The 26,553-nt window shown below is 40.6% G+C and overlaps 4 protein-coding genes and 1 non-coding gene across 13 annotated transcripts in view; 3 read left to right on the forward strand and 2 right to left on the reverse strand.

Annotated features, from left to right (window-relative positions):
* Positions 1-8,340, reverse strand: part of mbnl3 (muscleblind-like splicing regulator 3) — a 33,106-nt gene extending 24,766 nt beyond the window's left edge. For 2 of the 8 annotated variants that reach the window (XM_056382919.1, XM_056382922.1), the window contains exon 1: positions 8,058-8,340. The gene's annotated coding sequence lies outside the window, so the exon portion shown is untranslated. Of the gene's footprint in view, positions 1-35; positions 292-318; positions 424-8,057 lie in introns of those variants that run through there. The other 6 variants (XM_056382924.1, XM_056382923.1, XM_056382925.1 and 3 more) reach the window with 4 other exon arrangements.
* Positions 8,341-8,384: 44 nt separating this feature from the next.
* On the forward strand, positions 8,385-20,456 carry zgc:153018 (Transmembrane protein 179-like). 2 transcript variants are annotated; one of them, XM_056382927.1, is made up of 5 exons: positions 8,385-8,518; positions 15,604-16,132; positions 17,108-17,245; positions 17,629-17,707; positions 18,414-20,456. In XM_056382927.1, the coding sequence occupies exons 2-5, from the start codon at positions 15,810-15,812 to the stop codon at positions 18,609-18,611; spliced, it is 738 nt and encodes a 245-aa protein (XP_056238902.1). In that variant the 5' UTR covers positions 8,385-8,518; positions 15,604-15,809; the 3' UTR covers positions 18,612-20,456. The 2 variants fall into 2 exon arrangements, with proteins under 2 accessions (XP_056238902.1, XP_056238903.1); XM_056382928.1 differs by lacking the exon at positions 8,385-8,518 and adding an exon at positions 12,097-12,233.
* On the reverse strand, positions 9,671-12,161 carry hs6st2 (heparan sulfate 6-O-sulfotransferase 2). Its single transcript, XM_056382918.1, has 2 exons — positions 11,584-12,161; positions 9,671-11,095 (listed from the first exon to the last, which is right to left on the reverse strand). The coding sequence occupies exons 1-2, from the start codon at positions 12,159-12,161 to the stop codon at positions 10,267-10,269; spliced, it is 1,407 nt and encodes a 468-aa protein (XP_056238893.1). The 3' UTR covers positions 9,671-10,266.
* trnaf-gaa (transfer RNA phenylalanine (anticodon GAA)) lies at positions 12,726-12,798 on the forward strand. Its single transcript has one exon. It is a non-coding gene; the product is annotated as a tRNA-Phe (tRNA).
* Positions 20,457-21,121: 665 nt separating the features above from the next.
* Positions 21,122-26,478, forward strand: si:ch211-107m4.1 (heterogeneous nuclear ribonucleoprotein U-like protein 2). The gene is made up of 11 exons (XM_056381980.1): positions 21,122-21,750; positions 21,979-22,055; positions 22,179-22,403; positions 22,536-22,648; positions 22,755-23,021; positions 23,596-23,718; positions 23,834-23,935; positions 24,259-24,427; positions 25,181-25,408; positions 25,496-25,548; positions 26,308-26,478. Exons 1-11 carry the CDS (start codon positions 21,257-21,259, stop codon positions 26,383-26,385), a joined length of 1,929 nt encoding a protein of 642 aa, XP_056237955.1. The 5' UTR covers positions 21,122-21,256; the 3' UTR covers positions 26,386-26,478.
* The last annotated feature ends 75 nt before the right edge of the window (positions 26,479-26,553 follow it).

The raw sequence follows: 26,553 nt of genomic DNA on the forward strand, positions 1-26,553 counted from the left end.
TTGAAGAGAAAACGTTGTTAATGTAAAGCTACAACCTCGTGTGGAGCTTGTTTAAACGGAGGGTGATGAGGACCACGAGGCAGGAGGGTGGAAGGGAAAGCGCCAAAGAGAATAAAGCGAGGACAAACAAATACGGGAGCAGAGCATACGGGAGGGAGGGAGGCAGCAATGAACGGCAAAGGGCAAGCTATGTCTTGATTAAGTGATACAAGAGAGAGAGAGGGAGAGGGAGAGAGGGGATGGAGGGAGATTGCAGGCAGGACAGAGACGTCACTTCAACTCCCCTGAGGTCCACGGAGCAGAAAGTAATTGACTAACTTGATATGAATCATGCTGCAATATACTGTGAAAAGCGGTGTCCTTGAAGTGGCACGTGTGGTCGACACCAGTGATTCCCAGACAGTTATTAATGTGAAGGGAAGAAGCAGGAAAGAGAGAGACAGGGTGGAAAGAGAAGAGGTAGTTCTTCACAACTGCAGCTGCTGTGCTCAATGCAGAGCAACAGCCAATCGGGAAAACTTTTGCAGGCAGGCAGTACACATCACCAACCAATGACATCGCAGTTTCCACAGCAGCTCCTCCCTCCACAGAGCCCGTCCTTGTTCCTCCCAGGCTTTTTTCACTGGTACAGCACAGTCATGGCTGAGCCACATGGTAATATTCAAACTGTACAACAACTCTGAGCTGACTCCAAACAGCTTTGTTTCCTCACAGACAAGGAGGAGTAAGTTATGTCTTATTCAATCAGTGGATTATACTGCAGTGTGATGCAAGGAAGACGCGTGCTGTGAGGAAGCAGAGTGACGTGTCCGGACACTAACTGAATACAGATAACAATCAGTGAGGTGGCTCAATAAAGATACACACAGAGGAGAAACTACAATTTAGCTTCCCAGGGGAAGGCAAAGTCCAAACTGCATTTTGGATGTGAGAGATATTAAAGAGAAAGGAGGGCTACCCTTTATGATACATGGCGGTACATGAATGCACAAAGTGAATAAACAATAGGCGAGATGCAGGAGAGGAGGAGTAGAAAAAAATAGAAGGAGGAGAGGGGGGTTGGAGAAGATATTATCAGTCCCTGTGTCTGATGGCGGCAGACACAGACGGAGGAAGCGACGGGGGGGAGAGTGTGAGGGAACGAGTGTGTGTGTGTGTGTGTGTGTATATGAGAGCATGCAGCTAGACAGCCCAGTAGGAGCACACTGCAGTGGAGTGGGAGAAGGAGGGATAAGGGGGAGGTGGGAACTGAATTGATACACCCACCTTCAAACACAAGAACAAAGACACATCCCAACCCCAAAAAAAGAGGCAGGAATGAGAGATGAGCAGGTACAGCAATTGCTTTGCTTGCTTAACCATTATGCCTCCTCCTCCTCCTCCTCCTCCCAGCCTACCTACAGATCGATAGAAACTTTTCTCTGGGGGGACGAGACAAGCACTCCTCCTGCAGCTTTGCCTGTCCTGCATTCACGACCACATCAGTGTCAAACGCTCTTGCTTACGCACGCCCTGACGACGCAGCTCAGCAATATGCAACCCGCATCATCAAAATGCTCCTCAGCAACGCTCCACACTTCCTCTCCTCGCTATTGCCACACCAGACACCAAATGGCGCACAGTTGCCATTACAACCATTCTTGGAAAGCTACGCAGCAGAACTGGCTCTCCTCCAAAGCCATTCCAGTTTATACTGCATCCTGTACCTTTGAATATGCACAGCAATGACCTATCACTGATACATGCTTTCCAGGAGTTTCACCCTCCTGGAAAATTTCACCAACTGTTTAACCAAGCCTTTCCTTGTTAGCTTTTGCCTCTGGCCTCTATCAGGGCCTTTACGGCTACTGGAAGACAATGGGGACAGTTAAAAATAGAGAAATCATGCCATGGCATAATGTGTAAGTAGGTTAAATGTGACATGCCAACTTGGGGGTTGTGTTTGTTACAACATGTTCATGAACAGACAGAGCGACCTGTGAGAGCTATAAGTAATTAAGTAAATCAGACATTCAGACAAGACAGCAAGTATGTTTTTATTAATTAGTTACTCATAAGTGGTTGCAGCCTCTTTATTCCCGAATGCAGAAATGTAGGGACATGAATATGGACAGATGACTCACAGTACAAAGTTCCTACTAAGGATTGACTATCAACTATACTTAAGCACTTTTGGCAAAATATTAATTTCAGCATGCCAACATGCTGATGTTTTGTGCGTTAACGTGCAAATATTTGCTAATTAGAACAGAAAAATACGGCTGAAGCTGATGGGAATGTCATGTGTTTTGCAGGTATTTGGTCATAAACCAAAGTACTGGACATAATCCAATTTTGATCCGATGGTGACTCTAGAGGAAAAGCCAGGGGATCATCAAAGTTATTACAGTTCATCCTGAGGGAGTCATGAATGTGTGTACCAAATTTCGTAGCTGTTAAGGAATTTTTCCTTCTCTTAGGTCTTTAGTAGTAGTAGTATTAGTAGTAGTAGTAGTAGTATTAGGCAACGTTTTCACAGGTCATTTACAAGTAAGCCCTAAAAGCAATAGTTCATTGTCTGTCTCATGGATAACTGTGAAGACACTGATAGAGTCAAGCTGGCCCATTCCACAGAAGCAGTTGCCATGAGCAACCAAGGTCATAAAGATATGATGGACCGAGCCTCCGGGAGAGGGAGTGAACAGTCATAACACAGGGGCCCTCCAGCTCCAGGATAGGCTACCGTGGTAAAGTATTGCATGAAATATACAACATGTCTTAGGGGAACATGATTCAATGTTGAGGATTTGGTACCCAACAGAATCTTCACACACGTATGGATAGGTGCTGTGGTCCCATGAAGAATATCCTTATTTGGACATGTAGTGATTTTGTATGGGCTAAAATATGCTCTGACACATAGTTAACTGTGTAACTTATCTATCGTATCTAACTTATCTATATTCTCGTCAATCAAGCTTCAATAAATGCAAAAAATAAAAAACAAAAATATGAACTGCATGTTAGCACAAGAGGAACCGTCTGGAGATCACCAAAGTCGATGTGATTCAACATCTGGGAACCATGAATGTTATGAATGTACCAAATTTTGTGCCAGTCTATCGAGTAGATATTCCACAGGATATCAGAGCAAGTCAGAGTAAAAACTCTGAGTAAAAACTCTGTCTTGCGGGTGGCGCTAGATGAAAAGTCAGGGGGTCATAAGGGTAATTGGGATTAAAATGTCTGAGGACAATGAAAATTTCATGGCAATCCATTTGAAAGTTGCAGAGATATTTCAATCTAGACCAAAGCAGACTGACAGACCGACATCCATAGAGCCATGACTCGAGCGTGTTTAAAAAGCAGTCAGCCCACCAAGAGTTTTGATGACTCCACTGTGAAAGTACACCTTGTGACTAATCTGTCATTAGTTGATAAATGATTCAGCACCAGCAGAAGGCAAATATAACCACCAGGGGTCAATCCAACAGTACATTGCATAGTTACCTAACATTCAGGGTTCAGGATAAAAAACATACAGATGACCGTCTTTGAAGACGTCACAAACTTTTAAAAAACCCAACAAATATAACCACAGTTTCCCAAAATGTACCAAAACAGTCACATGAAATGTGTGTATTAACAACAATATGCCTAATTGCATTTATTTTATGTTTGATGTGCTGTCATCAGAAGTCTTTTTTTTTTTTTAAAGATAGCACTCTTTAGAAAAAAAGATCCTTCAGACATTTACTGCCAAGCTGAAATATTGCACACCACTACCTACCACAGCAGAGATAAAGCATAGGAGGCCAGAAGATACAAGACCTTAGCAAACAGCCGAGGAGCAACTAATTAAGGTGCAGATGAAGAAATGATAGGAGTGAAAAAAAGAAAGATGTAGAAGTTTTGCTTGAAGAACTGTTATAGCTAAATATTGATCAAGAACTGTTCAAAAGACAAGGTTTTGATGCCACATGCTTGAGGCTGCATTACTGTGCAGTTGCAGCCCACACAACACAGCTATCTCAGTGACTTGCAAGTCTGATGAATGGATTAAAGCACACAATTAAATGTTGTTAGGATAGTAAATTAACAATTAATATATTAATAATATTAATATAAAAATGCCTGTTCTAATTTCCTATTATAAGCTAAAGGAGACGTATTCAAATAGCTTGTTCAATCAACCAGCTGTCCAAAACCTCAAAATATTCAGTTTACTGTGATATATGACAAAGAAAAGCAGCAAATCCTCAAATTGGAGAAGCTGGAACCAGTGAATGTTTGTTATTTTTGCTTAAAGAAAACACTTAATCAATTAAATGAAAACAATTAATCCAAAATACCAAAATTGTTGCAGATTTTTGCCAGTACTGGTAAATATTCTCATTATTTCTTGATGAATCAATTACTCATAATGTCCGGTCAGAATTTCTCAGAGCCCACTGTAATGAATCCAAGTTGCTTCTTTCGTCTGACCAAGATCTCAAAATCAAGATTTTAAATCTAATATCACAAGATAAATCATAAAGTAAATGTAGCAAATCCTCACATTTCAGAGGCGAGAACCAGAAGAAATTTTATATTTGATGAAATAGCCACCAATTAATTTTCTGTCAATCAACTTATAAATTAATGAACACATTGTTTCAGCTCTAATTCACAGATCTATTTAGAAATGCCACCAAAAGTCGAAACTGTATTCCCACTTAATCTTAAATCCAGCTGTATTAAAGAGTCTACATTCTGTACATAATTTTGGTCTACTTGAACTTGTACGACCTTTACAGTAAACAGTCAAATGCAGGGATGCAGAATGGTGAATAAATATAGACTGCCCCAGTTATAACAGCCCTTATGCTGCTGCCTGTCTTCCAGGTGTCTGCAGGGAGAAGAGGGGCTCCAGCAGTCAGTAGTCAGTAGGTGGGGGTCAACATGTGGGTGGAACAGGATGTGGGAAAGTATAGGAGGACAGATGGGGCTGGCTGCTGTTGACTCCAGCGCACTGCGTCCCTCATCAAACACAGTGCACCAAAGGGCTACCGACCGTGTAACCTTCACCAGAGCTCTGACGTCTGCATTATGGCTGGTGAGTAGGCTGTATGCCACCTAGACAGACTGCCCTGCACCTTATCTGCTCACACTCACAGACAGCTTTATACCAATAAAACTGGAAAGTGTCAGACATGCATTCAGTGGAAAGCAGTGTTACACAATAACACTTGTGAGGAAAATATATCCCTTTTATTTCTAATTTTAGATTTTTTTTTTTTTTTTTTAGTCCTTTCTTTTGCACAATCATTCTATAGGCAGGGGGATATTTTAAGTGCCTTGTGTGATTATCTGCCAGTGGCTGATGGCAGTTTTGAAGTTTTAGCTTGCTCTGCTGTTGCATTTATTTTGAATTCCTCTAAATTAAGAGCAATGAGCAAATGCAATAAATGGGAATGTTAAGTGTTACAGGGTAATACAGGAAGTGTGCTCGCTACAAAAAACTAGAAATACTGGAAATAGCTGAAATGTTGGAAGTGGTAAGTGAAATACAATTACTGTGTTTTAAAAAGTTGAAATGACATGAGTCCTGGGTAAATTTGACATTAGCTGGAGTGAAAATGCAGAGAAGAGTTAACCTTTCAGCTGAATTAAAAGCAAGTTTAAATGTTACGTAGAAATTTAAGCTTGCCCCACTGGTGAACTTGTGAACTGCTCTGTATTAATTGGGAATGTGAGGCATTATGGGTTAACACCTCACATTTGCTGGAAAATTTGAGAAAAATTAAGATTTGCAGTTGAAATATTTGAAATAGTTGAGATACTGATTTTATTTAGGCTGAAGCGACAGCCTAAATGCAAACACTGGAAGTATTATATTGACATGACAATTAAAATGGAAGAGCTGACAGTGTCAGTTTAAGTGTGAGCACTGGCTTTAGGGGAAGTGTCAGCTCAAGTGAAAGTGCTGAAAAAAAGTAGAAAATTCAATTGAATTTCAAGCACTAAAAGTAGGAATTTAAGCTTGCTCTACTGTTACACTTGGTGAATTGTTTTAGATTATTGTGCCAATGTGTAAAATGGGAATGTGAAGTGTTATAGGCTTATACAGTGGGTCTCCAGAGGGGACAAAAGGACCCTAAAACTGTGGACTTCAGTTTTCACAGACTGGGGAAAGCCAGTGAGGGATTTTAGTATTTACACACTGGAAAAAACACTTGAGCTCAGATCTTTGTGTCAGTTTGGTTTCACACGAGAATCTGTGGTGTTTCCTGTGGGAATGTTTTTTTAATGTGGAGTTTCCCCATTCTCGAAGGTCTGGTGAATTCCATTTTCAGAAGCACAGGTAGTTTAATAACGAATACTGAAGTTGTGAAAACACAACTCTGATCGCTGATGTGCTACAGTTCACTAAACAGACAACTCTTCTGAGAGCTGTGACAAGGTCAAGTGCGAAACAGGATAACATCAATGACCAGGTGATTGATTAAAAAGCACAAGGTGAAAGAACTATAAATCACAGTGAGAGTGAAAGCCAGCAGCCTGAAGGGAGGGAGCAAAGTAATTAGGTTAAGTATCAATAATCCTTTCAGCTCATTAAAGCACCACAGCTCCCATTCAAGCAATCATACAACAAGCCTATTCCATCATACAGGACCATATAAACTACACAAAGCATGAATACTTGGAATGATGCAGCATAACTTGGGTGTTGCACTTAACAGTTTTACTTTAGAAAAGACTGAATGAAGTGTAGAATTCATTTTACTTGCTGTAATACTGGTTTCAGCTTGGGGGTTTCACATCCCTGTAGTGAAATAATGAAAGTCAACTGTGTGGAAAAGCAGTACATATTATAGCTGAGCCAATAATGCATTGTCAGCTAAATATTTTTGATTTGTTATTGCTGCTACATTGTTAGTGAATGGTTTTATTTGTACCATAAAATATGGAGCGTCCCAGGCAGTTGTCTGTGTCAGAGGGGAAATGAAAACAGGTTATGCGGGAAATATGACTGTATGCTTGTGTCTTTTTGTGTGTGTATACACGTCTTTCTATGGTTGTGTGGACAAATTTTAGTTCAAACCCATTGTTGTGAGGACATTTTGTCATTCCTCAGACATTCTGGCAAATTCTCACAACTTAAAATGGCTGTTTTAGGGTTAAGATTGGGTTTTAAGAATAAGGTTGGCATTAGGTCTAGACTCGGGTTAGGGTAATAGTTTGGGGTAGGTATTATGCCAACAAGTGTCCTCATAACTATAGTGTGAGTGTGTGTCAGTTTATCTGTGTTTATATTAAGTAAAGAAAAACAAGCTCCACTGGTGGTGAGTCTACAGCCTGGAGGGAGTGTGAACTTGTCATGACTGGCTGTATTGTTAACTAAGACATGATGTTGGCAATACATCCACTGTAAATGCATACAATGTGTGTTGGCAAGTAGTGACAACACAGCATGGTGGCTCGAGTGTCTGACCCCTTAAAGGTAAACCAAGGACAAAACTCAAACCCCTGCACTGATTGCACACATGCATTAATATTGTCTGCAAAATCCTGCACACATACATAGATAACCAGGGGGCAAGCTGCAAGTGCCCCTCACTTAACAGATTTAAACCCACTATTACAGTGAACTGAGTGACCCAGAAAGTAATTTAACATAGATTTTTTTTTTTTGCTCTTCCCTCTCTGGCATGATATCAAAAGCCATCCAATAAAATCCCAAAAATATTGCATTCAATCAAAACCTTGTGTGCAGATACCAGACTAAAATATGACAGCTGCTTACAGCATTATTTACATCTTTACAGAGCATGGCCGCCAGCTTTCAGCAGACCTGCCCAGTGCATGTTAAATGTGAATACTGTTACAGTTTTGCCCATGTGTAACACAACAATTACGCCCTTATTAAGAATAACAAAGGCGGCTTTGAGCTTCTGTGCAACAGGCAGACTGTAAGAAGCATTTTAACTGATATGGATGAAATATAAAATTCACGGCTAACCTTAGTTATTTAAATGCGTCAGGTAGCATTAATATTGCTGCAAAGTCAACTGCGCCAGACATGCTCAGCCTCTTACCTGTTTGTAGTCCAATCGGATTGAGACTCAAATGTTTTCTCCTAAATGAACGTCGGTTAAAATGTTTATTTGGTGGTTATTTTCCACAAAGGCGCGTTGCTGGTCTAGTGTACACTCAGCATTACCTGGAAGTGAAAGAAGAAAAAGAAAAAGCGCGTTATCGCTAGCTAGACATAATAAAATCGTAGCAGGTAAGAAAAACGTGTTGCCGTCGCGAACTGAAAGAAAGAAAGAGGCGAGGGGTCTAGCTTGCAGCTGAAATGTTAGCTGCAACTAAATATGCTCGGCTGCAACACAGCAGAATGACAGATTCAAAAAAAAATCAGAGGCAGGGCAAAATGGTGAGGGAGGAGTTGGCAGAGAGGGCGTGTGTGTTTGCTTACGTTTATAAGATAGCATCATTAGCATTGGTGGAAATGAGAGTCACGACAAAAAGGTAGGCTGCCGTGAAGACGTCGCAGGTAGGTACAGTTTATGAGGTATATATACATCATATGTCGCCTTGTGCCAACCTGGTAGAACAAACGAGAGTCAAAAGATTCAGCCATTATGTTAGTCAAAGTACGTGCTGCCGTTTTAAAGATTAAACTTAAAGGCGTTGCATCAGGATAGCGGTTGGGCTAAAATGACCCGTTAAAGTTAACGTTTTGCAACAGCCAACGTTAACTAACAGTCAAAATTTTAAACTTAACGTCCGCGTAATTGAACATTTCAGCAACCGTTCAGAATACATGTAAACAAAGACGGGGGTGTCTGTGTTTCTCGATCTTTTAACATTTTAAAACACATTAAATCAGTACATAGTTATTTTTAGTATTTACATATAAATGTCAGTCAAAATATGACAGTACAGGAGCGCTCTTCAGTTATTCTACCTGATGCTAGGACGTTGCTTTTATACCGACTCAGTATTTCCGGTCGCCGTATGGTTTTTCACAATAAAACCAGCAATCACTTCTTTGACAATTTGGACAATGAGTACCACTTTCTAATTTATTGTGTAGAGGGTTTAAAGCTATAATCAATGGCTCTGTTACTGGTTAATAACATCAATTTCTAATTGTAACAAAAAATGTATAACAAATCTGTACACGATTCACTTTTCTCATGCTGTAATCCCAATTTAAACATAGACTGAAATTTAGTTTTCATAATTTAGTATAATGTAAACAATTAAGACCATATACAAAATGTTATAATCCTTCAACCATTTCTGGCAATACAACTCTACTGATAAAATAATCCCAGCTATTAACAATCCAATAACCTCTATAAAATTTTAAGCATTTTCACTACATTGCAGAATAATTCTTCAAAATTAAGGCGCAGCTGTCAAATCTGATCCCTCTATTAAATCCTTTGAGGATCAGACTTATAAATGGTTCAAATCCTACCCAACCAAATTTAAGAATAAGCTGTGATGTCAACTATCACCTCAGTATCCCCATTCAGTAACTTTAGATTTCATTAAAAGTACTTCAGCACTCCCTGCTGGTGTTCCAGAGGCTTGCAAGCGCAACACAAAAGCTTGCAGTCTTTTCTGCACATGATCAGACAAAAGAACATTTACAATAAGAAGATATCTGTGTGGCAAGAATAGAACAACAGTTCGGTAAATGTAAAAGGATTTTATATAAAGACTTGGGACACATTCAGTAATTTTACAACATTAGCAGTTAATGCAACACATTGAGGTATCTATGAAAATTCCATTCTCCTCCGTAACTTAAGAGACACTTAAAAACACAGGTACATTTCAAAATGTACATATTTCATACAAGACAACAATCTGGCAAACATATAGATTGTTAATCACAAACAGTAGCATATTTTAAATAGAAACAAGTGTCACATTGTTCCTTTTGACAAAGAAAATTATTTACCCTCATTTCAAGCTACATCACAAGTTTTCAGATGTGTTTAAAAGCCAGGAGAACAGTCTAGAAGGCTTGTGTGAACACTAAAAGGTATGGAATATCGGGTAACTAGAGCAGCCTTTTTCTTGTCAAGAAAATGTATCCATTATGAATGTCAGTTGTGACAAAGAAATACAATTGGTATCAATAAATAAATGTGTCATTTTAAAACAGTTCATAGTGACAAAAATCATAGTGGAAGGCAAATACTAAAATTAACTTGGATTAATTAACAACAGACAAGGCAGAACTTGGCACACTTAGTATTAAGACCCTACTGCTTGTTCCCGTAACTACCACTGTTCAACGTTGTCCATGTAGTCCTCAATGGTACTATTCTCATCCAGATCCCACCACTCTGGGAGAAGCATTTCTGACTCCACACTGTCTTCACCAGCCTTCTCCCTCTGCTGCTCCTCACTTACTACAGAGTGGCTGTCATGTTGATGAGGTGTTTCTGTGGGCTTCAGCTGCCTCCCTTGCTTTGTTGTGAGCCGTCCACGGAGCCGCCTCCTCTCCTGCTGCCGCCTCTCTCTGGCCTGCCTGCGCTCCTGCTGCCTCGCCACCTGGAAACGCTGCAGGAAAAGGTCACGGGCGTACTCATATAGCTCTACGTCCCACTGGTTTAGCTGGCGGATTCTGTGTTGCGTCTCAGGAGGTACGTCAACACTGGAGGCACGTGTGCCATTGAGCTGTGTGAAGGGTGCAATGAACTCCAAGTTGAAGGTTCGCTCAAACAGGTACTGGGTCTTACGCTGGTACTCAGTTAGCCCAAAGAAGGCCATTCCCCGAAGGTTACGTTTAGCACTCTCCAGAAGTACTGCCCAGCGCTCTTCCTCACTCGTACCAGAGACGTTGTAGCACCCCACCAGGCTGAGGTCAGCCAGCATGCGGGTCTGCCGGTTGTTGGCCAGGTTGTAGGGGCAGTCCATGAACTCCTGCAGGGAGCAACCTGACCAGTCGTCTCCTGAGTAGCAGCTTGGTAGCTCAGACAGTGTTGGTGAACGTCCATCACACACATGTAAGGAGGCTTTCCATGTGGCACCACGCTGCACATGACGCCACTCGCTCAAGTAGCGTGACACTGGGTCTCTTAAGATAGTTATATAATAATAGTTCCTTCTGGAAAGAAAAAGAGGACGTTAGGTCTGCAATAAAGTAATTAAGTAACTAAACTAAACTAAGTCATTGCAATTTATGTGTTCAATGTTCTTTTCAATTATTTAATAGGTAGACTAAGCAGAGAAGGAGGTGTTAAATACTAGAAACTGATTCATATTCAGTTGGTTCTGATATGACAAAAATTACAAAAAGAAACTGAGAAGTCCTGCAATTACGTGGACTATTTATTTGCTGTGTGGACAAGCACTTGTGTAGTAGGTTTAAGTTGACATAATACACACACACAATTTTTATGTAGATTTAAAAAAATAAAATAAAATCTCTCTACTCAGAGATCGTGTTAAAACCAGGTCAAACGGGCCAGGGTAAACTGTTCCACAAACGTTTTGACTTGTATTACATATTAGTTTACACCTTGGTACATTCCTGCATTCTATACATTTGTGCAGTTACATAATCATTATTAAGAGAAATGTGAAGTCACCAACCTGGGCAGGTTCTTGGGAGCCTCTCGTGAGTCCATGCGTGACGGGACACAACTGGTCAGCTCAGTCCAGTCCGCATGAAGCCCGCAGCTCCAGCCGGTGGAGAATCGTGAAAAGAGCCAGGTTTCCTTTTTACCTGGCCGGTAACAGGTACATTTCTTCTGACCTGCGTGGCACTCGCACGGCCTCTCCAGCTGAATATTCCGCACCAGGTGTCGACCAAACGTCGTGCCACCGGTTTTTTGAATGTGCAAAAAAACTATAACATCATCCCCTTTGATGTTGAAGTCTACAACACGATTTAAATCGGCTTTGGTGAAGTTGAAGCGAGGGACAAAGCGGACCAGAGCGCCGTCTTCTGCAATGTACGGATCCTTTAAGAGCCCATCTTGGACTTCATTGCCACTGCTGTGGGAACCAGTTGTGCCACCGACCTTCAACCAGGATCCCAGCTGGTGCAGCATCTGGCACTCAGACCTGCTCGGACACACGTACTGGATCATCATGACGCCAAAGAGCAACGCCATGAGAAGGACGATCAGAAGCCGGTGGTGGCTGCTGCTGCTGGATTTCTCATCCATTGTCCCGGGACGGACAGAAAACCATCACTCAGGTAGTCCAGGCCCCTGTCTCGGCTGAGGAACCTCTGTGAGGTGTGTATATAATGCCCCAAAATAAAGCGAAAACAATAACAATGCAGCTGCTAGCCAGCTAACGTTAGCTATTGAGCCAGAGTGCTGTATCGGCGGCCGAGTCACACAAAACCGTGCGATAGCGTATTGTAATTTTGCGGTATTGTTAGCAGCAAAGCGTACAGGTCTCATTTAAAACAACAGACTAGTTTTACCTGGAGTATTAGATAATCTTTGTTGCAGCACTAGATCCGTGTCTTCAACAGCTTGTGATTCTTGACCTTTCTTCCCATCAGCCTCTGCGCTCGCTGAATGTGGGCGTGAAGTTACGTCATCATGTAGGGTAACGTCCTGCAGACCAAGAGCCATGGAGACACAAAGTTACCCCAATTACCGGCTAGGGCTTTGTCACCATTTATGCGCCCCTCGCTAATTACTAAAAACTATTATTCACAGTTGTTGTCAGTTTTAGTGTGTAATTAAATATGGCATGTACATCTTGTTACGTTCACCGCCGAAATAGCTCAGTTGGGAGAGCGTTAGACTGAAGATCTAAAGGTCCCTGGTTCGATCCCGGGTTTCGGCATTTTCGTTTGGAAACAAATATCATGTTTTTGAGATCAACTGTCGTTAAATCGTTTAATTAGACAAATTATAAGGAGACAGATAAATATATACAGTTTGGTAGATGAACATGTAGAGAAACTGGTTTCGAAATGAATACATTAAAAAAATTTGATAGTACAGCGGAAATCTTTAAACATTAAACGTCATCATGTATTGAAAATAGGTAGATAGTTTTCTGGGGTAGATAGGATTTTTATTTTTTATTTCTCTTTTGATATAGATGTAACAGAATGTAACAAATTGCAATCTACTGTATAGTAATTTTGTGTTGTTGTGTTTTGGTTGTGGTTGACTTGGGTGAGAAAAAAATTCACATATTTTTTAAAAACATTGATCAATGCATTGATTCAATGCATTTTGTATCAAAGCAATGAAAAGTGGTCCACAGTTAAGTCCACATTGACCTCTGTAGTGCTGACTGCTCTGAAAAAGTTAACTCAGTACAGAAAAAAACCCAACAAACTGTAAAGCCATCACAAATTATTATGTAATAAACTGACCAAAGGCCATGTAAATTGCACAGTTATGTGCATTTGTATTAATAAATACAAATCATATTAACCTAACATAAAGTAATATAATCTATTAAAAAATCCATCAATTGACAGGTTGTTAACAATTCAACTCAATCCACTATTCCTTACTTCTCAGCTGACTTTTTTGATACAGCTATGTGTATTGGCCTTGTTCTAAAATGGCTGCCTGCCCTATATAACAACCTATGATAACAACCTCATGAGACTCCCTTTTGTTAAACAGACATCATGTTTAGTCAGTTCTGTGTTAATTCAATCTGGAAAACTTGGCTTGCAGTAAGTTTCCCATTAAGGTCAACTTGAGGGTGACCTTTAACTTGTTTGTACTTGCTTCATCAATTTGCCCAATTTTTGCATATTTCATGATTGATATGGTCATGATTTTCACAACTGTTCCACATAGTGTAATTTTGTTAGTAGACTTGGGCTGTGGTTCTTGGCATTAATAAACTCTACATTATCAGTGGTTACATTGTTTATTCAGTGTAATAAAGCTAAATAAAACTAAATAATATCAATAAACAGCTGCTATTTGTTACCCTAAATAGCCTATAGCCATGGATGGACCATGAGGTAATAAGGTCCTGAAAACCGATATGTAAAAGGCCTCCCACACCTCCTGTATGAGATGTGTCATTTGTGGTAATTTTCTTTCCGTGTGTATTTGTTTTTCATTTCTTTGTGGTTCTTTTGCATCTTTTTCTGCACGGTATATGCATCTCTCTGTGGTTATTTTGCTTCTGGCTTTGTAGTAATTTGATTGACTTTCCAATACATAGTTTACAGAGTCTTTGGTCTTGTTTAGTAATCCACCTATCATGCTAATAGGCCAACTACCTCGAACCCTCTGACTCTGGTGGAGGGGACATGAAAGAACGATCAGTCAAAGTGAGAAGCTTTTTCAGAAGCTGATAAACACAGATCCAAGGGGTGGTGGCTTCGACCACACCTCTGACTGCTCCTGAATTTATGTTTTTTTTCAGCCACTCTCAGTTGCACAGTTTGTGTTGTGTACTTCACTCGGTAATTTTGAGTGCTCTGGTCTGCAACATTGTGAAAACAGAAGACATCTCCATATAATTTTAGAAGAATATGCATTAAAGCTTCACCAACTGTTGTTTATCAGTAGGATGAAGGGGGTGGGGGCGTAGTGAGTGGATACCAGTGTCTCTCCTACAGAGAAGAATTTCACCCCAGCTCCACCTCACATTCCTCTCTACTAAACTGTGACATCCAAATTTAAAAGACTTAAAATGCAGTGTGGACCTGTGTTCTCTCCAGTACCATGGTCAGTTGTGGTCCTCTAAACCCAGAGCACCTTTGCTATTCTGTCCTACCAGATTCTTTAGCTGGAAATTGGACTCACATGGTGACCCAGTATGTCTGTGTTAGCAGTGAAACCAGCATGATTCCCTGGGATGCTGGGGTGGGAAAACATTGCTTGTAACAGATGAGTCGCTGTATGTAATCAGGATTATAAAACACAACATTAACGTGAGCAACCAGAGAGAAAGTCCAAATGTTTAGTTCATGATTTAATTGTACAAGTTAAAGTACAAGAAAGCTGGTTAACTAATTAGCCTTTTTTTAATGTTCATTTAGTTTTTTTTTTAAGGTTATTGCAGTGAGTTCTGACTGCTGTCAGGCCTTAAATGTAACTGATCAGAGTTTTCATCAGTGAGATCATCCACACATCAATCTGCAGGTTGATTAAATCCTCTTCTGCGTGAGCTGATATAAAGAGGCCAGCTGGTGAAAACAGACGTCAGGTCCTCGCGACTACGTCACTAGTGGAGGAATTTGTAGTCCAAACGATGGCTTGTATAAACAGATATATCACTCTGCTCAAAATTAGCCGAGCAGTAATTGAAAAGGGAGCTGTCCTCCAGGTTTGCCACTGGAAAGCTTTCAGCTAATGACAACTAGATCTGCCTATCATGCCAGTGATTCAAAAGGGACCTCACTATTGAAACTGATCTGTGGATCATACAAGTGCCCATATTTGGAATTTAAATGCATTAAACAGGATTAGTTAACTATGGTAATATCATAATATTCTGGATTTAATATACTATTGTTCTATTCTTATATTCTGATGTAATCAAGAGGGGACATGAATTCTGAATTTTGCAAATCTATCAAATAAATTGAGTTTTATTGATAATGTTACAACTTATTATTATGTAATGATGACAATAATTATGATGAATCTTCTTCTTTCTTTCTAGTTCCTGGAGATAGCTGCGGAGTGAGACCTCTCGGCTCCTCTTCTGTTGTGTAACGGAGGAGTCGGTCCCCGCCCTTACTTCTTTAAATACCCACCACCACGGTGAACCGTTATATGGGACATAAACAGGGATGTGCTGATATAGCTTCATACTTTTTTTTAAACAGCGTGAATACTTTCACCGTTTAGTTTAGTTTGACTTCTGATATGGAGCTGGACCGGAGATTGTTGCTGGCCCACTGTGCGGTTCACGCCCTGTCGATCGTGGCGGGCTTGCTGGTGGTCGTCCCCATGGCTCTCAATGGCTCCGCTTTTAAAGGCCGCTGCGCACTCTTCTCCACCGGCTACTGGAGGACCGAGGACCGGGCCGAGCTGACAGGGCAGCCCGGAGACATCTCTCACCTGGTGGTGCAGCAGTGGGGTCCACCGGCAGCCTGCCAGTTCGCCACATTTGTCGGTATTTTCACGGTGCTGTACGGTGCAGCGCAGGGCTGGAGGTGCCTCTTTTATCTGCACGGACGACATGACGAGTGAGTTCGCTGACACAACATAAACAACATATTTACACAGAGGTGGGAAGCACAGTAGTACATATACTCAAGTACTGTACATAAGTACAGCTTTGAGGTACTTACTTTACTTGAGCATTTCCCTGTTATGTTATATTCCACTACATTTCAGAAGGAAATAATCTAAATCTTACTAAACTATTATCTGAATGCATCTTCCACCACAAATATACACGCAGTTATTATAGAGGTAACACTAATGACTGCATTGTTGATTACTATTACTGATATGATGACTGTACTACCGACCTAATTCTACATACTGCGGCAGTGGTATTTGCTGCAAGCATTGAACTAATATAGTAGTAGTTGCAGCTTTAGTGGGGTTTGCAATGTTTTGTCTATGAAATGAAAATTAATTGTAATTAAGTGCATATTAATAATTCTCAGCCAAAAGGGTGATGTCTTCAGATTCCTTGTTTCACCCAACTAACAGCCCAAAGCCCAATCATATTCAGTTAATTATGAGACAAAGAAAAGTAAAGACAAAGAAAAGTAAATCCTCACTGAAAAGCAGGAACCAGAGAATTTTGTAGCATTTTTGCTCAAAAATGATACAAACAATTCATCGCTCATAAAAATCATAAAAATGGTGGGTACACTAATTGATTGTTCTTTGATACTAACCGACAGAAAATGTAGTATCATTTCATTTTATCACTCACATATCAACGTGCTCTTAATCACAATTTATTTGCATTTTATAGTCAAAATGATAAGTCATTGGTGCGCTAATACCCACTAAAGTTTTGATGCAGATGTCACCTTGGGATTTGGCTTTTTTTGTGATGGGGATTTTTCACAGTTTTCTAACATTTTATAGACCAATCAGCTAGTCGCTTAATCAAGAAACTTATCAACGGATTCATTGATAATTAGTGTCTGTTTGTTGTTTGCACAGTGTGTCTAATATCTGTATTGTGTGTTTCTGCTCAGCACCTTGTTTTCGTCCTTCCTGACGGTGCTGCTGAGTGTGTGTGTGCTCTTCCTGTCTGGAGGGGCCAGTGTCATCTTGTCTCTGGGTCTGGTCTCATGGTGTGACACAGTGACTGATGACAACACACGCACATACAGGTAAGAAGTCTTGTACTAAACCTCTTTGATACTGTCCTGGTGGATCATCATACTGTAAATGTTGCAGGAGTGATTTGGCAACAAGATGGTCCAAAGTGATGTTTTCAAATTTCTGGTTTTGTCCAATAATCAGTCCAGAACTCAACTGTCATAGACGACTAAGAAGACCAGAGAAACTTTGACATATTTGCTTTAAAAAAACAACTGAAATTGATTATTATAATACTTACTGATTATTGTTGTCTCGATCAACTAATTGATTAACTGACTAATTGTAACAACACTAACTAGGTAAAAGCTTCTGTATTACATTAATATTTGTTACCATATTGTGAGTGTGGCTGGGAATCTTCTTTCATTCCCTCATGTTTTTTTGTGTTTAGCTGTGCAGAGTCCCAGTCTGTTCCACTTTACCTGGATGTGGATACTTCCTTCTTCTACACAGAGCTCAATCTGGCACAGGTAGGAGTGCTTACAATTGCACACAAACATACACATTGTGCACAATGGATAGCCAAGGTCACACCCACTTTTCAACCTAGCCTCTATTCCAGTAGCCTGAATCGGACAATGTATTTGTGAATTTTTTTTTCTTTAATGTAGTTCTAAAATGCTGAGGCATGATGCTGGGATTTTCTGTCTATATAATGTTTTATTTTATTAACATTCAATAGGTCTTACCTTCACTATGTAAGTCAGTACACAGATTCAATGATAAAACAAATTGAATGATAGGTGTGGTACAATAATTAGCACAGCCACAATTAAACAACAATTGAATTATTGTCTGACTCATATATTCTGAAATGTTCATCCATGTAAAGTACATCCTACTACTATAAGGAAATTTTGAAGGAACTTATTTCTTAATGAGGCCTTTCAAATGACACCAGGTTTCCCTGGTTCGATTGTTCTCGCTCCTCATTATGTCGTTCCGTTCTTTTGTTTCTTTTGATATATGGTAATGCAGTGAAGATGCTCAAGGTTCACGACAACTAAGGTGCTGATTTGTTGTCACTGAAAAACTTGCAGTTCTGCAGACACAGACACACACTAGCATCCCAAGCCTTTACTTAGTGTGCACATACAGTAGCTCTTTGGTTTATTTTGAAGTTTTCTTTGTGTCAGTTAACTGTAAGACGGACTCAGTCACACCTTGTGTCCTCAGGCGTCTCTGTGGTGTGTGACGGCTCTGTGGCTGGCTCAGTCCATCCTGGCTTTCCTTCGGCTCTACCACTCCCACAGCCAGCACATCAGCGGGCCTTGTCTTCCCCGAGAGAAGGAGCTGCTGCTGGGACACAGTACATCTGTCAGCAGCTCCCCCTCACCTCCACATCCTCCAGCGACACCCACCATCTTCGTCTAACTGAGAGTGAATGAGGTAGTGATATTAGGTGTTACACTATAAAAATTAAGTTTTAAACCTCTATTTTTCCCCTTATCACTACTGATAATGTCCACTCGACAGTTCTTGATCCTGCATGTAGAATGTGAAAGTTTTACGTATTGTTTACAACATAATATTAAAGGTATCATCATATTTTGATATAATTCTGCAGCTTATATAATAGAGCCTGAGTGATAAATCATATTGGAGTTGGTATCAGCCAATAAGTAATGATAGATTACAGAACAGGCAAAGACATTTTGAGGTAGTTTGACTTCCAGAGAGCCGTGGCAAGTTTATGTATCAACTGTAAAAAAGGTCAAAATTCTTTGATAACCAAATATGAGGAATACTCATGAGAATGTTTTTATGGTGTTTGTTCTCTGCAAATTAAGAATCTGTAGTCAGCTGAAAATCTGGAATACTAATATCAGTATCTGCCTCAGAAATCCAGTATCAAACAGGCTATATTATATAATGATATGATGTTTGAGCAGGCCCGACATCACTTAGATTACATAACACTGCCTCACTCAAGTACCCATCACCTCATAGTGACACCATGACTTAGCACTAGTTTGTACCTCTTATGTATTTATTACATTTTTTGTCACAGAATTAAGCATCCATTATTCTGATAAATATGAATTGATCCTTCCTGAACACTCAAAAATCCATTTCTAAAACTCTTAAAGATTCTTCTAACCATCCGGATGGGAAAATATTCTGTCCCCTGCATGATAAAAAAAGATTTTTAAATAATTTCCCCAGTTGTGACTCCTGGATTTTCTATTCATATTCGACTGATTTTTTTTTTTAATCTATGTGGCTAGAAGAGTCTTAAAGGATTCTGGAAATGTGAGGCACAAACTGGGACTATTCTCAAGTCTTTCTTGGGATAAAAGGGATTTTACAGAAGAAGAAAAATGCAATGAAACACACACTGGAATAGCTGAAGCATCTGTATGATGAGTGATCTAACAACCACAGTGTTACTTTGAAGCTATTGCTTATCTTTGTCATCTGATCCTGACTTTGTGAATTCATGCATTAGACGTATGGCACTACACACAACCAGGTGGTGTTTATCCTACATTCTGTTTTCAATATATTTAATATGCATGGTTGTTTACAGTTCTGCTGGGGTCTTGACATTTTGCACAGTTGTGTCCTCATCAGGGAGAATACATTTGTTGACTTGCTCTGAGTGTAATATTCAGATGTTAGTACTGAGGCGCTTTTATTGTGAAGCATGTGGTGAGAGTGTGACTGAGCCACCGTGTACGTGAAACAGGCTCACTGTGTGAGCATGACCTGAATGTTCTGTTGCGCAACAGAAAAATTGCTGCTGACCTGCTCTCTTCTTTTGACGATTTTTATTATGATGCTGTTTGTGTGGACACAGCCGCTCTCAGGGCGTTAATGAAGCAATGAACTCTTCTCTAATGATCTGTGTAGAGTCCGCAGAGAATAATTAGGAGGTAAACTTTCAAGGATCTGTGAGAGTTTCCAATTAAGAGGGATTTATGTGGAGCGCAAAAGGGTCATTGAAGAGTTTTTTAAACGAATGATTCTAAGTTGTTTTTAAGGTTTTTCTCTTTGACCCAAGTGGTTGTAATGACACACAGGCAGCGGAGCAAGAAATCTGAAGTAGAGATGAGCCAGCATTGTCACTTGAATTGAATTGTAACATATGAAATGTTTTTTGTATTATAACTGATAATGGTCTTGCTTTTTACCTCTTATACCTGTTTGTGCTTATTCATATTCATGTATTTGCATTTGTCTTGTTCATTGAATAAAGAGCTTCCCATTATAAAAGAATGTTGTCCTAACTCATAAGTAGTGAACAAAGTATATCGGAAAAGTTTTTATTTTAAAATATGACTGCAACTAAAGATTATTTACATTATTGATTAATCTGCCAATTATTTCCTCGATTAATGGTTTGATCTAAATTTTAAAAAATTGTGAAAAACGCCTATCACAACCTCCCAAAGTCCAAGGAAATAATGAAAACATCCATTAAAAGTTCCCAAAGCCAAAGGTGACATTGCATTTTGGGTCAGGAACCCAAAGAAATTCAGCATGCAGTGTTTTAATAAAATCTTGTATTATCAGCAAAATGTACTTAAAGTATTAAGATTAAAAGTAAATAATTCTGACTTGCCCCACTGTTTTATCCTGTCCCATGCCCCATCCCTCCACCAAATTTGGTGCAAATTATTTCAGTGCTTTTTGTTTAATCCTGCTGACAAATAAACAGACACAGGTGACGACATCACCTCCTTTTAAGTCTTGCAGCTTTAATGAAATTAAAAAGAAAAAGATAGTCAGAAAGCCTAAAAAAAGGGGATCCTCGTGATTCAACGAAAGGTGTAGTATCATTTCTTTCCATTGGTGGCAGTAACGAGTCCTGTGAGTGTTTAACCTGCCAGTAATTATAAGCGTGAAGTAAAGTGTTCCGAATCCAAGCGGCCAATCACAAACCGAGGCACCATATTGAACTGTTGTTTTGATCCGAACATTTACTCTTTTACTACAGTTTTCTGGGGGATTGTTTTCACTTAAAGAAGTCACAACTTGAATAAGAGAACAACTGAATCCATTGCCACACGGCAACAATGAAGCTAACGGATATCAAAAAGTTAAAAGTGGCGGAGCTACGGTTCAGACTTCAAGAAGTTGGGCTGGACAGTAAAGGACTGAAAGCTGAGCTGGTTGGCCGGCTGTGGTCTGCTTTAGAGAGCGGACACACCGGGGGACACGGTGAAACACAGGTAACACTACAACGTGTCAGCTCACCGACACCTTCAGCAGCGACGGAGACGGTGGAGGCACGCGCTCAGTCCCCGTCACCACCGACTGAAGCGGGTGTCATTGCCCCATGTAGTCCAGACAGCACCAAGGAGTACACAGACGCCGGTACACAGACTGAGACTGATGCCGGTGTAACTACACTACAACACTGCTCGGAGTTTGTGTCAGAGCGTGTGAGGGGGAGCCAGGCTGAGGGGGGGGAGGTGGATGGTCCCGGAGATGACAGAGCTCTGTCATCAGAGGAGACGGGCAGGGGAAGAGCTTACTACGAGTTCAAAGAGGAGATGCGATATAAAAGGTAATGCAAGCTGCACAGTAGTTAATAGTATTGTGAGAAAGCAGCTGCAGAGGAGATGAAGGCTTCAGGTTCAGATTACAAGTACATTCTGTGCCCAAATTTTAGAAAAGAAATTGTGAAACTTTCCTAAGCTTGGGCTGTGAATATCTCATGAGAGAGTTTTTATATCTTTCTATGAAATGGGTATTATAAAACAGCATGCCTCATGGTGTATCTCCTCTCAACCAGAGCCAAGTCACCACAACCTCCAGTGGACAGAGAAGAAGTACAGGAGAAGGATGAAGATAAAGTTAGACTAGATCCATGTGAGTCTTTGGAGAACACCCACCACCTTCCTGGTGGAGAAAAATGAAATATGTAGTTTCTTGGGGAAAAAAATTAAAGCAATAACAGCAGTATTTTGAATCTTTCTTTTTTGTTTCTCACAGATGACAGTCACATCCATTTTGAGGTGGGTCCTGATGGATCCTGTGGGCAGCCACGGTTCTGGGCTCAGTTCCCTTCACTGTGGTCAGGCTCCAGGCTCACCCATGGGGTGCTGCAGGGTAGGGTGAGCTTTGAGGTCAGGCTGGACAGGAAGTTGGAACAAGAGGTCATGGAACCCTGTGGTCTGAGAGTCGGCTGGTCGGTGGCCGACACCTCTCTGCTGCTGGGTGAGGAGGATTTCATTCTCTTTCTCAGGATAAGTCCGTTGAACTGAGGCCCCATTTCTGGAGTTGTTTTTGTTCTTGTTAATATCTCGTTAATGGTAACATGCTCTTGGTTTTCAATCTGTCTCACACCAGGTGAAGATGATCTCTCTTTTGCTTATGATGGGCGCAGTAAAAAAGTATCAGATGGAAAGGAAGAGGAGTTTGGAGAACCTTTCTCAGAGGGGGATATCATTGGCTGTTACGCTGTGAGTTACACTTTTCTCTCTATAATCTCTGTAATACAATTGTAGGGTGAGTTTCTCTGATCTAAGTGTGTGTGCGTGTGTGTTTGTGTGTTTTATACCCCCACAGTCTTTCTCCACAGATGGTGCTGTTCAGCTCTCATTCCATAAGAACGGTCATTTCATGGGTGTGGCCTTCTCCCTGGGCGCCTCTGTGCTGCAGGGTCGTGCTCTCATCCCTCACGTCTTCTGTAAGAGCTGTTCAGTCAGACTGCTCCTGGACCCCACCACTCCTCCCTGGTACCCTGGGCCTCCAGGTTTTACACCGCTGGCAGCTCTACCAGCTGGGCAGAGGGTACGCTCAACATTGGCCCCTTCTTCTCGAACACATTGTGAGGTGAGAGATGGGTTAATAGTTGGGTTTCCATGCAAGGATTTTTTTTTTTTTTTTTTTACAAATTTAATTAAAATGTCAATACTTATACAAAAGACATACATATAAATGCATCCGCCCTGTTCAGCCTTTTGAAAACAAAACATTAACATAAACAAAACAAAGGAGAAGGTAAAGTGATCAGGGTGATAAAAAGTAAAGTTTGTAAGGTTTCAAACAATTTGGTTTAATCAACAGATAACTGGACACGAGTTCAGCAGATTCTCAGATTAACAGTTGAGTTTTGTAGTGAAATGAGCTCCAAGATAATTTCTATCTATTGGAGACTCATAAGGATGATCAGGGAAACAAGGGGAACAAGTTGTGTAATGGATGTGTGTGTAAGGTCCACCAAAAGGATTTCTGAAGGATGAAAATATTCTGTTGCTGTAAAAGGTTTCTCCAAAGTATTTTTATGTGTATTATGGAAAGGCAAAATGGCACAATATGACCAAAATTCACATTATCACATTAAGGAATTTTTATTTGTGTGCACAGTACAGCCTGTAAACATTGATGTTTCTCTTCTTCCCTCCAGGTTTTGTTGATGGTGGGTCTTCCTGGTTCTGGGAAGAGCCACTGGGCCAGGACTCACATGAAGCAGCATCCAGAGAAACAGTACAGGCTTCTGGGTACAGAGGAGCTGCTCGCATGTATGATTGTCAGTCAAACCTCTTGTCTCTCTATTCATGTTTTATATCCACATTCAAAGATCATGTTCAACCTTTGATCAACTGATCCAAATACATTGTGTGTGTGTGTGTGTGTGTGTGAAGAGTGGTGGACAGAGGGACAGCAGGCAGCGGCAGGCCTCTCAGTGTCTAACTGATTTAATCAAGTTGGCTGCTCAGACTCCTGGTAACTACATCCTGGACCAGGTAACCCTTCGCTTCGAAACATGTATCAGTTTAACTCTGAAAACTCTGTTAATTCACATTGTTGTCTTGTGAAACTGACCTGTATGTATCTACTTATTATCATCATACCATTTTCTTAATTTCGTACCTCAAAGCACCTGAATGTCAGCTACTGTGTCACATGACTATGAAAGTGACATCACTGTGCATGTCCTCATAAGCATGTGGAATTAAAGCACTGAAACATGTTTGGACATAACAGCAGTAGGTTAATTCAGGCCAGCCATTATGTTGTACTCTGCCCCCTCAGTTATTTTACCCTCCTCTCTTTATCGTCTCTCCAGTGCAACATCCTCTTCTCGGCGCGCCGTCACAAGCTGCAGCTGTTCACAGGCTTCAGGCGGCGGGTGGTGGTGGTTTTTCCATCTGCAGACGAGTGGAAAAAACGACTGTCACACCAGCAGACGAGTGATGAGGAGCAGATCCCAGAGACGGCCATGCTTAAACTCCAAGGTCTGACTTGTGCACGTTTTATTGGAAATTTAACATCTAAGTGATTAATGAGAGGATGGCTCATTGCAGAACTGTGAAGTGAGGTAATCGTCTGTTGGCAGTTGATCGAAAGTCTTTTCCATTAGGTATGGAAACTTTTCTCCTGTTTCTCTGTTGCTTTCTCTCCGTGTGAAGTGGGTTAAATGAGGAAATGATGTTTAATGATGACAGACCAAGAACTGATACTTAACTTCATTAGGTACTTATGTAATTCTGTGTAATTTAGTGACTGGACAGAGGTGGATTAGCCTGATAATCAGACTGAATTACTGATTCATTTTCCAGACTATCTGTAGTTCTCAAAAAGTCTTCAAAAGCTTTGAATTTGATTTCCTTAAAAAAGCCCTAGAAAGTATTAAAAGGTCTTTTAATTTAATTTACAAAAGTCTTTACAGTGCTCATCAACACTGGCCCCTTCTTTCCAAGCACATTGTGAGGTGAGAGATGGGCTTAGTAGCTGGCTTTCCATGCAAAGTATGTTCTATGTGATATTAAAAAGTCAGTTAAATTTTACTCTGAGAATCTTGCAGAAACCCTAGTTTTCACTGAATTATTCTATTATTTATTAGTCTATTTAGAGAGAGTGGAACTGCACTACAGACTGGAGCCTCTGGTAACGCAGACAATTAGACACAAACCTGAAACAGCTCAAATGAGTTCACTGCAGGCTAAGAATTACGCTCTGTGTAAATGCCTCTTCAATTGTGACTCCAGTGAGCTGCAGTCTTCCAGAGCAGCAGACTGACCTGCTGGAGGAGCTGCAGTATGTCGAGCTGCCTCAGGAACAGGCACAGACACTGCTGCAGGAGTACAAAGACTGTGCTCGCAGGCTGCTCCCCCCCATCCCCAAACAGGAGAAGAAGAAACCCAGACTTCACAAGAAAAGACCCCACCCTTACGGCCCTCCACCATCGCATAGGATCCAGGGGACTCAGATAAATGGTCAGCATGAAAAATGATGGACAGTCTTTTGGGAGACTTGGTATTTTAAGATGATAGTTGACGTGATTTTCATTTCTGCCTTTGTAGGGTGGAATGACCCAAGACTCAACATGCAGTCATGGAAACAGCACCCAAGATATGTGAGTACCCTGCAGCAACACAATGCACCAAACAAGCCAAACGTCTCGGTAACATCATTTCTCTTTGGGGGTTAAACCTGTGTTGGACAAAATCACGTGGTCTCTTAAACATCATTGCTTCTTCCTGTGTCACTGCATCTGTTTCACTTGCAATGTATACTGTTCAGAATTCAGCAGGTGACAAATATGAAAGCTCATTACAGAACAGTAACCCAGCTGAACAGTGATGTCTGTGGGGATTATAGTAATATAATCAATAAATAAAATAAACAAAGGTTTATCCTTTTACTCAGGTTTTACTCAAATCAAACCGTCACTACAACTAGGGTCAACTATTAGAATGCTAATCATTTACATAACAGAGGAAACTATTCAGTGAAGTCTTTACAGCCTCTTTCCCCATTAAACAGAATCAAACACAATTTAACTTTGATGCTCACATGTCGATTGGACTGTGTAAAAACACACGAGGGGTTACAAGCTCATTTTGCTTATAATGATCAGGGCTATTGATATGTTGATTGACAGAGAGATAGACCAATGAGTTTGTGTACAAGTTTCACAGCAGTGAGTAGACTGATTAATTAGGTTAATTACCATTTCTTCTTTATTATGTAGTCAGTTGCCAGTTTATAAGGTACGCCTAGCTGTATCTGGTTTGTTGAGTCCGTTCTGAACCTCAACTCAGCTTGTGAGACGTTTAGTGACACAGCAACAGCCTGTTGTTGACATTGTCCTTTTGTGTCATTTACATTTCAGTGGAACGAGGCTCATCAGGACCAGAGCTACAACTACAACAGAGACTTTGGTTACAGTGGTTATGAGGGTTACTGGTGAAGAAACCGATGCTGCTGCATTACCTGTGTTTACAAGGACAAGTCTATTGATCAGTCATTTCATTTAAAAATAAAGAGCTGGTTAAATCATCAAGAGGACTACAGAATGTGTGTTGTACTTCCTGCTTTGACCAGTCAATGATAATCAGTGTTGTAGTATTTAATAATT

The sequence above is a fragment of the Seriola aureovittata genome, chromosome 8, assembly GCF_021018895.1.
Source record: "Seriola aureovittata isolate HTS-2021-v1 ecotype China chromosome 8, ASM2101889v1, whole genome shotgun sequence".
NCBI lineage: Eukaryota > Metazoa > Chordata > Actinopteri > Carangiformes > Carangidae > Seriola > Seriola aureovittata.